General features: G+C 43.2%; 1 protein-coding gene across 2 annotated transcripts; it reads right to left on the bottom strand.

Moving 5' to 3' along the window:
- Positions 1-1,846: 1,846 nt before the first annotated feature.
- On the bottom strand, positions 1,847-10,959 carry med25 (mediator complex subunit 25). 2 transcript variants are annotated; one of them, XM_077735381.1, is made up of 20 exons: positions 10,848-10,959; positions 10,385-10,525; positions 10,270-10,315; positions 10,072-10,196; positions 9,896-9,994; positions 9,555-9,675; positions 9,343-9,490; positions 9,153-9,280; positions 8,958-9,030; positions 8,441-8,709; positions 8,274-8,375; positions 7,506-7,591; positions 7,387-7,444; positions 7,197-7,304; positions 6,330-6,500; positions 3,856-3,966; positions 3,633-3,704; positions 3,118-3,288; positions 2,923-3,043; positions 1,847-2,164 (listed from the first exon to the last, which is right to left on the bottom strand). In XM_077735381.1, the coding sequence occupies exons 2-20, from the start codon at positions 10,519-10,521 to the stop codon at positions 2,061-2,063; spliced, it is 2,250 nt and encodes a 749-aa protein (XP_077591507.1). In that variant the 5' UTR covers positions 10,522-10,525; positions 10,848-10,959; the 3' UTR covers positions 1,847-2,060. The 2 variants fall into 2 exon arrangements, with proteins under 2 accessions (XP_077591507.1, XP_077591508.1); XM_077735382.1 differs by lacking the exon at positions 3,633-3,704.
- Positions 10,960-11,207: the final 248 nt, after the last annotated feature.

Genomic DNA, 11,207 nt, shown 5'->3' with positions numbered 1-11,207 from the left:
TGTCAGTGACTAAAAATGGTTTCTTAGAAAAAGAGCAATAAAGCGAGAGCGCAGTTTGTCTTCATTTGGCCGTTTGTCTTTTGGGAACCCTCATACTCGGCCGCCTCGCGATTGCGCTCATATTTCACCCACGTCAACTGAATCTGTTGCACCCAATCAAAGAAGTGTGGAAGAAACACGTGAAGAGAATGGGAGACAAAGAAAACACCTTGGCTCATAAGTCAAAACTATCGATATGATCGCAGAGAATATGGAATAAAAAAATGGGAAATGTAGCCATTTAAGACATAGTTATAAGGTAGAAAAAAGGGCAGTCTGGCGGATGAGTGGTTGGAGCATTGACCCCACAGTGGGGGACCTGGGTTCAAATCCAAGTCGGTCCACCTGTGTGGAGTTTGCATATTCTCCCTGGTTCTTCATGGGTTTTCTCCAGGTACTCCAGTTTCCTCCCAAATTCCAAAGACATGCATGGTAGGCTGATTGGACACCCTAAATTGCCCCCAGGTATGAGTGTGAGCGTGAATGGTTGTTTGTCACCTTGTGTCCTCATGCCTAAAGTCAGCTGGGATAGGCTCCAGCACCCCCACGACCCTAGTGAGGATAAAGCAGTTCAGAAATTAGTGAGAAAAGAAAAGGAAAAAAAAACACCAGACTTGAAAGTTGCCATAACAGTACATCCAGTGTAAAAGGAGCCTCAGACAACATCTTATCATAACAAAGCGTAGGAGCGCAGACGGAGCTGCCAACAGCGACGGGGGCAGAAAGACGGAGGCGGCCAAACGGAAAAGGGAGACGTAGGAGAGAGCGACGCCGAGACGGGCTCCCAGGGACCTGCTGGTGATTAAAGAGCAACTGCCCATTGAGGACTACTTAGTATTGGGGGCTTGAGAGGGTAAGATGGTGAGGATTACTTAGTGAAGGTAATTAGTAAGGGGTTTCTAATATGGATGCGCTAGAGAAATGTACTTACCAAAGTAAATGGGGATCACTGGGAGAGTTATAGTGGCTACTACAGTGCATCCAGGGGTTTATTTTATGTTGTTTTGCAGGTAGGATCCAGGTTAAAAATGTTAACTAACATGGGCCAAACAAACTGTATGCAGTGATTCTGAGCAATGTGCTTGTTAACCAATGAGATTTCTGCAGAAAACAAGAAGCACCTGTCTGTAATCCACTGATTGCACTTGTCATTATGGGCTGGAATGAAAACCTGTACCCACTGCAGTTCTTTGTGGAATGGGTTGCACACTGCTGGTTTAGCAAGATCTGACATGAAAAGGCTTTTGAGGGGCGCAAGATGAGGGCTTAGTCAGAGGGTCTAGTTAGTGGGCCTATTAAAGAATGAACAGCAAGGGGTCTGGTTTGGGGGATTAGTGAGACGGCCTGGTAAAGGAGAAGTGGCTTAGTGTGTGGGATATTGCTAGCAGGTCCAACAGATGGGCTTAGCTATGGGAGTCAGGAAATGATCACTACAATCTCAAGAAGATTGGACATCTATTGCCGTCAATGGCACAGAATAGGTAAATGGGGGGAGGGACTAAAAGGGGTCCTAAATGAAGGGATGTAAAGGGTAAGGTGTGGTACCCAGAGGACTTGATAAGGATGGCGTTTTCAGTCAAGACCGGGGAACCTCGTGAGGGGGCCCGGGCGCGGCTGACAAAACAAGAGCCCACTGTTGCCGTTTCCTAGTAACCGTTTCCCTGGTAACGGAAGGCAACGTCACTTCCTGCTGGGCTCGGTTGGCGGCCGAGCGACGCCATCTGGTAGAGCTACTTGGCCACAAGCGGCAGGCGGGAGGGAGCGACATATTGGAGCGCTTAAAATGAACACGCTGACACCGTTTGGCTGCGAACAAGGGGAAAAAAGCACACAGTGTACTGCGTTTATTTCAGGAAATGAGTGTTCAACACCTAGCCAAGGTTACTTGAAGCTTCTACTTCCTGCGTGTGCACACTCGCTCTGCTTGTCATTTGCTCCTTAATCATGTCCAAAAAATAAAAATACAAAAGTCCTGAAAGCGACAACGTGATTGTGGGTTCCAACTTGCTCCCAAAGTTCCCTCAAATGAGGTCCATGAGGATTTCATCCTCCATGACGCTGGACACTTGGGGCATTCCAGGTTGGGGTACAGCCCCCCGCTGAGCTCCAGACATCATCATTTGACCTGAATATGTATACAAATATTTTGACTGCTGATAACAAATACATTTGTAATGTAATATATATATATGAAAAAATAGACTTGATATTCATCAGATTACTTTAAACCCTGTGTGCTTTGTCCATCAGTCACTTTTATATACCTTTTGTAGCTCCCGATTGTTCTCAATGTTACATTACTCTGAGAAAGCAAGAGCTGTTATAATGGTTAAGTTTCAGCTGAAGTTTTTCTTTTGAAGAGTGCAGGCTAAAAAGTAGATTAGTGAAAAAAATAACTATTTGTTCATGTAGATTCTAGATGAAGTTGTGCTGAATGTTACATGTTACCCAATTAAGTATCTTGTCAAAATGAAAAATAAAGTATTAAAAAAAAAAAGTAGAGCTTCAAAAATAAAAATGAAAATGTTTTCACTTTGGTACAATAAAGCTGAGATGATAAATAAGTTGTTTAGGCACTATTAGGGATTTTATCACCATTGGTGCCATTACAGTAGAACAAGTTGAGACTATTCACAATTTAATCCCACCAAGATTCTAGAATATTTAGAATAATTACTGGGAAGGATTTGCAGAAGACCCAAACTGGGAAGTCTAGGTAAAGTGGACTATTAGGTTTTTTTTTCGCCATTGCCACGATGATTTATTCATTCATTTTAAATGGACTGCTTTTGTTTACCTGGTCAGAAATGAATGCTACATAGGTGAATTCCAGTAACTAACATGTATTAGAACAAGAGAAAAACATAAACGAATGAGGTTCACCTGGCATGGGCTGCCTCCACTGCGCCTGCATTTGATTGCCCCCTCCCGGCGCAGAGTGGACCATCTGCTGTCCGAGTCCCTGGTGAGACATCATCCCGGGCATGTGGGCCACGCCACCTTGCTGTAAAGGGGGGCAACCACAAAGTTGACACTTGCTCACGGTTCAGACGATGGCGATGGTGGAGGCGTGCTTACCGGCTGCTGCTGGCTGAGGAGAAGACTGCGTAGTTGCGGGTTGGCCCCAGGGTTGGCTAAACGGAGAATTGACCCCTGGGGTGGAGCTTGTCCACCCTGCGTCACTTGATTGGGGGGCGCCCCGCTGACGGGCGGCTGCTGGCCGTTGGGTCCGGCGGCTCGCATGTTCATCTGAGTTCAAAGTTCACATGTATTACTTACACTCAGGTGTAATATTTTCACTACTTTATACATTCACAAAGACCACATGCATTTTTAAGTGTGTTGACATGCATAGCAGAATACGTTGGAACTTAAAAGTCTCAGCCACAAAAGATGTTATTTGTGTTATGTTTATAAAGCTCTCGATGTTATCCTACTTTAGGAGTAAGTTATTTAACTCACTAGCTGCCATTAATGGCGCTACATGTCCAATTTAGGGGGACAGATGAAGCCCTCCTAGACAAAATGAATTGACGTCTAGCAATGTAGTTAATAGGCACATGACTTGTGGTGTACATGTAACAATCTCTCACCATGTTGTTCTGTCTTTGTTGCTCCTCCATCATACCGACCTGACTAACAGGGGGCATGCCCACCACCACCGACTGAAGAGGAGGAAAAGGATGAGAGGAAGAGGAGGAAAGAAGTTTTTGGTGGTGTTGTGAAGAAGAACCAAAGAGTTTGTTAAAAGAAGGGAGCGGGAGTACGTGCAGCACCAGGCAGTGAGCGAGTGGTTTTGCAGTCTTTGTGACCAACCTGCTGCTGGACGTTGCCGTGGGAGACGGGGATGGGACCAGGGGGCCGATTGAGGAAGTTCTGGTTGGGAGGGACTTGACCAGGCTGCATAGGACCGCCACCGCCACCCATCTGCATCAACACAAAAATTAAAAAGGAGTCACTTGGAATGCCGTTTTCAATACAGTGATCACGTTCTCACTTGTATTTAATTCAAGACCAAATGTTGCAGAACCTTTAATGTTCTTAATCCTCAAACAGAATGCGTCATTTAAAAAAAAAAAAAAACTAATCCAATATTTATTGTACTAAAAAAGGAAAATGATGTTTATTCATGAGTAAAAATATATTTCAATCCCATTGATTAAAATGTAATGAAACTTATCCAAAAGGAATTAACTGCAATTCATAGCAAACTATCAAAAATGAATTGCATATGAAATAAGTCTGAAATGTAATATTTATTGATTAAAATGAAAAAATATTTATATATTTACCACAAAAAGGGTAATTTATCAAGAAAAAGGAATTGGACCAATGGAATCAAAGACTTGTAGCACATAAATTGCCACTTTGTGGTGTGGAGGGTCCATTTAAGGTTCCAATGAGACAAAAATCCTTAAACAATAGGTTCAGCTCTTTAGGATAGTTAAAAATATTGTCATGCAACCAACAAAATCCATTCAGAAGGAGGTAGCTAATTTCAGCAGGGTTTTTCACTAAGTCAGACAGAAGTAGTGCTAAAAGCTTCATTTCAACTCATTGAACACGCTCCAGCTATCAGAAAAGTGGCAGCTTTGCAATGTCGCGTGCACTTTCCAGGGAAAAACACAGCTCGCTAAGAGAGAAGCGTATGGTCCCTTCGAGCCCGTCCTGGCGACTGGCTGCAAATTGAAATTTTAATTACGCCTGAAGATTGCTGCGGCCGTGACTTACTTTATTAGCGATGCAACACTGAATATGAGATGATACACCAGAGGCAACGGGAAAGGGAATCATCATCATTATTGTTTCATGTCTTCTGCAGACTCTAAATGCTCAAAGACGCAGACGCACTTTGTCCAGATGTTAAATTAGCAGGATGACTAAACAACAACCGTCGACATCAACCACCACGAAAACAATCAGTAGAATAAAACATGGCCAGTTATTCTCTGCTACAGTGCAGTTTTTCACGCGATAAAATTAAATTTACATGTGTTAAAAAAAAGTGGGGAATGAAGCTGAGGGAACATTTTAGCCTGAAAAATAATATTTTTACAAATTGGTGATTGGTGAAGATCTATCTTGGACAGAGTAACTTTTAAATGGCTCCAAAATTAATTGGTTCCTCACTTGGTGCAAACACATTTAGCTTCTATAACTGCCTGTGATTGCCAATGGGGATAAAATGGAAGCTTCATTCATGAATGTCTTGCTCCCTCTGGCAAAAGTGTATCCAAAAATGAGGCAGCAAAAGGAAGTGCTTTTATTTCCATCAGGGAGACGTGGGGGGCAAAGGAGGGGGTCTAGTTGCGTCCCTGTGGATTGACACACTGCGCGTACGCCACATCTCATGTAATATATGTGACATCTGCGCTACCCGCACTCCATTATTCATAGCCGTCCAACTTTAGCTTTGTCTAATCTCATCATTTTCAACATTGCTTGACTGGAGGACTGGCATACAGTACTTTTTGAACATTGCTTAAGAAAAGATGGGGCAGGGCCTAACATGATTTTTTTAGAAGAGTTCATTTTTGGGGAGTTTTGCCTCATTTAAGGGATGCCAGAAAAATTCATGTCACTTGAAAACCTCTCCTCACCCTAATTTACAATACATATTAGTAGTCATATTGTCAAAATGAATTGAAATTTTCACTATTGGCAAAAAATGACAACCTGAAAAATTACTAAAGATTTATAACTCAATTTTAAATTTTGGTGGAGGGATCAAAGTTTCAAGGTCATAGAGGTCAAGAAAGGAATTTTTCTATAGCCCATAATGAATTATCTTATTTACTCCCTAATTAAAAAGGGAGCTCACTAATAAAAATGGCGATACTTTGAGTTTGGCAGCTGAGGTGAAAGGGTACTCTCTCAAGTTGCTACTCTAGTTTTAATTGTGGTTGCATGCAAGCCCAGACTGACAACTAGAAACTCTAAAGTGATGGTAGACTGGTTAACGAAGATTTAGGGGCGGTTGCGCAATAGTAGAAAAAGGAAAACAGGAATTTGGCCTTTATACTGTACATAAACTAAAAAACTGTCATTCAATTAATGCCTTGAAAAAGCAAGATTGAGATTTTAGCCAGAGATGTCACCAACTACCAATAGTGTCACTGCAATAATAAAAAAACGAGTGACATCGGTCTACACATGACAGGGCTGCGGTTTAATACCGCGCCGAAGCAAGGCTTAAACAACAGCCACCTCCCTTGGCACTCATCTGCGTCAACTCCTCCTCATCATCTATATTTCTGCTCCACTAGACCGCCGCCTCCGTTAGCACTCACCGCGCGATGACTCTGTTTGTGGTTGGTGATGACTTGCCGGATCCCATTGACGAAGCCGCTCTGGTCATTGGGGATGAGGCCCATGAAGATGCGCTTCTTAGACGAGTAGAGCAGCATGAGGACGCGGACCTCACACGGCGATGTGGTGTGCGGGAAGTGAACGCAACCGGCCTGGGGGCGCAGATGAAGATGGAGAAAAAAGGTCAAGTCACTCGGACAAATACGCCGCATTATTTTAATGAGGAAAGAAAAATGTTACTTTATGTATTTTACATATACGCTTGATGTGGAAGACTTTTTTTTTTTTAATGAGGCACTGTTATAGCCATTGTGTGACATAGTGAATCACTATCTCACAATACTACCAGGAAATCTGTATAAAAGAATGCACTCTAGGAAAAAGTGAAGGTTGACAATGTTAATCAATATCAACCTTAGTATTGATATTGCGCTCAAATAATAGAATCAAGTACAATAGCACATTAAGTTTGAAGATAGAAGCCATCCCTAAGCTATTTTTGGGCTTTGAGATCCTGGATTTACAACTCTGCTTAATACATATTTTATATTGGTGTACAAAAGTACTGTCACTCTCCATTTGGAATGCAGTCACTAAGTTAAACGAGTAGCCTGTAATGGGTAAACATCCTTCATTGGTGCATTAAAGGCTTTTAAATGTTGTGCAGGATTTGTTTTTAATTGAATAACCTGAAAAAACATGCAATCTTTGTGAAAATGAATGAATTAATGAATGTCAAAAATGAAAAATGTAATGCAGTTATGGCAAAATGTATTTTTATCAATTAAATGCAGGATTAATGCATTGGTTGCTATTGACGCTGATAGATGAATGTCACTGAAACTTACAAAACCATTTGCCATAATGCGGTAGAGGCCTTTGAGCGACTCCACGTCCTTGTTGGTGAAGAGAAACTGAACCATTCGCGAATTCCTGAACAGCGGGCCTAACGTTGTCTGCAAAAAGAGTGAGTCACACAGTCAAAAACAACAACCAAATGAGCTGCCACAACGACTAAACTGAAATAGTTGCTCCCACCAAAAGCTGCTGCGGAATGAGCTGCATGATGAGCTTTTGCGGCCACTGGTCCGTGTTCCTGCAAAGAAAAACCTATTAGCGACAAACGGGTGGTAAAAGGCGACGGGTGCTTTACTCACAAGTTCTCCCCCTGGTTGACCTGCACTTGGCATGGCAGGGAGCGTGTCAGATTGGTAGCGGAATCCATGGAAGTGGCTTTGGGTTTCTGTGGTAGGGGGGAAAAAAAGGTGTTTCAACAGCAACACTTATCTGTGAAGTCACGAGGTGAAAGATTTCACAAAACTAATCTATTTCAGGTGCATGTGTGAAGACAGTGTGTTTAGCGGACCAGTCAATGCATGGCACACTATATTCTATCAAGCAATATGTGTTGCAGTACGTTTAAGTTGAATAGATTTAAAACAAAACTTATAATTGTACATTCCTACTTTTTCTTGAATAGATGCTTTTCTTTATTTCAAAATGCCTTCCCCATCCTGAGCATTTGAATTTAAAGACAAGTCATTGTCCATAGATTCGAGTTAAAAAACCCAGACACAAAAGCAATTGCGTGTACTCTCATCCAATAAAAAAAAGACCCTCCCCACTCTCTGTCTCAAATGTGTATTGATGAATAATTACATTATTTTTCATGTCACTCCACTTCTGTCTGTGTCTGGCACTTTGATTGGCTTCAAAATTAGAATTAGTGACTTCAAGTATTTTGCTGTTTAATATAAACCCCCCATTTAATATACCCAGGTATATTAAACGGCTGGGGTATATTAAATGGCGCACAAACGGGAGGCTCAAAAAAGCAAACATCATTTAATATACCTGGGTATATTAGACAGCAAAATATGGTAGCTGTAGTGTACAATGTAAAAACTCTGAGCAAGATGAATTACCTCTTGCCACTCTAGCACACCACTCCACGCCACAATCTTGTTGGCCATGCCCTGTTGCTGCCCCATTGGATTGGGGTTGACTTGCGATGCCTGCACTCCCGCCTTAAAAAAAATGCTCGTTTAAACACTGCCCACGCACATTTCGCACAACTGCAGAGAGACGGTACCATATTGGGCTGCACGGTGGGCGGCCCAGCCTGGTTAGGGGGCGGCTGCTGCTGAGGAGTGGGCTGCGGCTGCTGATTGGGTGGTGGCTGGCCTGGAGGTGGAAGCCCCGCTTGCTGCTGCGGGTTGGGAATGCCCGGCTGCTGCGGTATCATGGGTCCAGGGCCCGTGGTGACGGTAGAGATGTTGGGCTGGTTGATTTTCACCCCCGACAGTGACGGCATGCCCGGCTGGCCGGCGAATGCCGGGCCTGTGTTGACCAAACTTGAGACTAGAGAAGACAGGATGAAATTTCTTCAATTTGTACGTGATCAAGGACGTAGTATGTACTGTACTTGTATGTTTAGGACACTCAGACTGAAAATAATCCTTCAAAAGCTGATTTACTAACAAAGAATGCAACAGTAATAAAATAAGCTTGAATCTTGTGCAGGTATTGTAATTGTTGTGACCATGTTGTCACACAAAAAAAGGAAATTTGGCAAAAACACATATGTGCATAATTATCTGGCAACTCACATCGGTTATTCTGGCCTTTGGCTGCCTCCACAATCTGCGCAGCCACCTGAGCGGCAGTCATGGTGGCCGGATTCTGTAAAGAAGCGGATTAAGAAGACGTCAAGCATTTCACTCCGGGCAACAACGGGGGCGCTGTTTGAACAGCGGCCAAATTCAAAAGGCCACCAATTAAAACACCCACTCCTGGCCACCTACCTGATAAGGATGGCCTGTATTCATGTTAGGAGGGGGCCGGGAGGCTCCCACCAGAGCCTGATTGACGGCCAATGGCTGAGGCGGCAGGACAGGCTTCAGGGGTCCGGGACCGACAGAAGACGACACCGCTATATGTGGACAAAATATTAGCCATCAACTGTACAACAAATATGAAATGTATGAGACCTACCAGGCAGTGAAATTCCCCTGACCAGCACCATGTCCTGGCTGTAGTCCGGGTGAGGCTCTACCACGCCCCCCACCGGAGAGGCCCGTTCGAACAGAGCTCTCAATGCAGGCAGTTTTCTTGGGGCCACCACGGAAAAATGGATCCCTCTCTGGAAAAGAAAAAAAATCACAAACTGGAACATCTTGTGGCTTACAAGTCTTTGGCCAACTTACATCTCGAATGATTTTAACCAGGTTGTCGGCGGTGCAGCCTGTGTAGCTGACGCTTTCAACGGCGGGAAGCAAGTACGGTGGAGAGTTGCACAGCAGAACACAGACTTTGTGTGTCTGACCTCTGGGATGGCAAGACAAAAAGCCACATTCAACCAAGAGAAAAAAAAATTAACAAATGACAACAATGGTGAACATGTTGAGTGAGGGTATAACATAAGCACAAAACAGATCAATGCCATTCATGGTCAGAAAAGGGTAATTATCACCTGTAAATGGTAAGGATCCAATACTAAAATTGCGACAAGACAACCATGCCTGAAAAGACCATACAATTCACTCACATTTGTTCCCGCATCTTCTTGAAGTCATCAAAAAGTTGCAAGGCCACTGAGAGGCCTTCAGCGATCAAGCTGCAACTCTCTGCACCTCCTCCCATGAACCTGTGTATGAAAATGAGCCAAAACTTAAAATACCTGTCATTAAACATAGAACACATGTAGTTTCAAGTGGGACTCACTGGATGCTGTCAATCCAGGACACAAATTCGAACGCTGAGCTGGTTGGAGCATGACACTGGACGTACGACTCGGGGGCACAATCCACCGTGTTAAAAACCACCAGGCCATATTGGGTCCCTCCATACTGGTCAAAGGAACAAAAAAATGGTAAATTTTGTTCCTTACAAAATGACATTACCTCTAAAAAAAACCCTCACATCGCCTCCAAAGTCAGTTTCTGCAGGCGGTCCTCCGTTGAAATACCTGAAGAGATACTGTGCATGAATAAAGTGCATTTATAGATAGCCAAGCAGGAAATGATGATGGTATTACTCAATTGCTGGAAGGATGTAATTCTTCCTGAGGGATTCAAAGTAGGGTCCCAGGTTGGCAGTGCCCTCAATGACGAAGACCACATCAGCCACCTGGTTGCAGCCAGGCTTGGTGGATGCTTCCATGTGCGACACCATAGATCTAGACACATCCAAAGTATTTGCGATGTTTAATTCTCATTGGAATCATCCGATTTTTGAAGGATGCTTGAACAACAGTGGCAATTGACATGTTAACACAAACTGTCAACAGTAAGTTTCATTGTCTCATAGCCTTAACCATCGCTTTACAAGATCGCACATAATGCTTTCATTTAAAATCTTTAGCTCTTCACGATCGTAAATAATGCTTTGATTTAAGATCAGAGATCAGAACTAAGCAAAAACAAAACAAAGAGATCACCAATGCATGTGATTTGACTTGTGAAAACAGCCATTATCCGAACACCGATTTGGAAACTTACACGAATTAAAACAATCTACCAGTCCGATCTGTCACAGCATGGCGACGTTCGGTCCCAAATACCACGTTCAAGACGACGCTTTTGTTGGATCCAAAGCAGAAGGTGATAATTGGACTTGTTACAGCATGGCTAGATGGTCGCTTTTGGTGTATTTTTGCAGGATGTCGCGGGGCGAAAACATGAAGTGACGTAGATGCTTTTGTTTTCTTCGCCCATCATATGGAAATGGTATTTGGACTATGCTGCCGTTTTGCGGACATTTTAAAGTACTACCACTTTTTCTGTTCCTCCTACAATGTTCCACGTTGGCCAAAAGATGTCAGCAAATATCTACAAAGAATAAACCCTGCTTTTTAAAAA

Source organism: Stigmatopora nigra, chromosome 15, assembly GCF_051989575.1.
Source record: "Stigmatopora nigra isolate UIUO_SnigA chromosome 15, RoL_Snig_1.1, whole genome shotgun sequence".
NCBI classification, from domain to species: Eukaryota; Metazoa; Chordata; class Actinopteri; order Syngnathiformes; family Syngnathidae; genus Stigmatopora; species Stigmatopora nigra.
The sequence above is the reverse complement of the archived record's forward strand: the minus strand, read 5'-3'. Positions and strand labels throughout refer to the sequence as shown.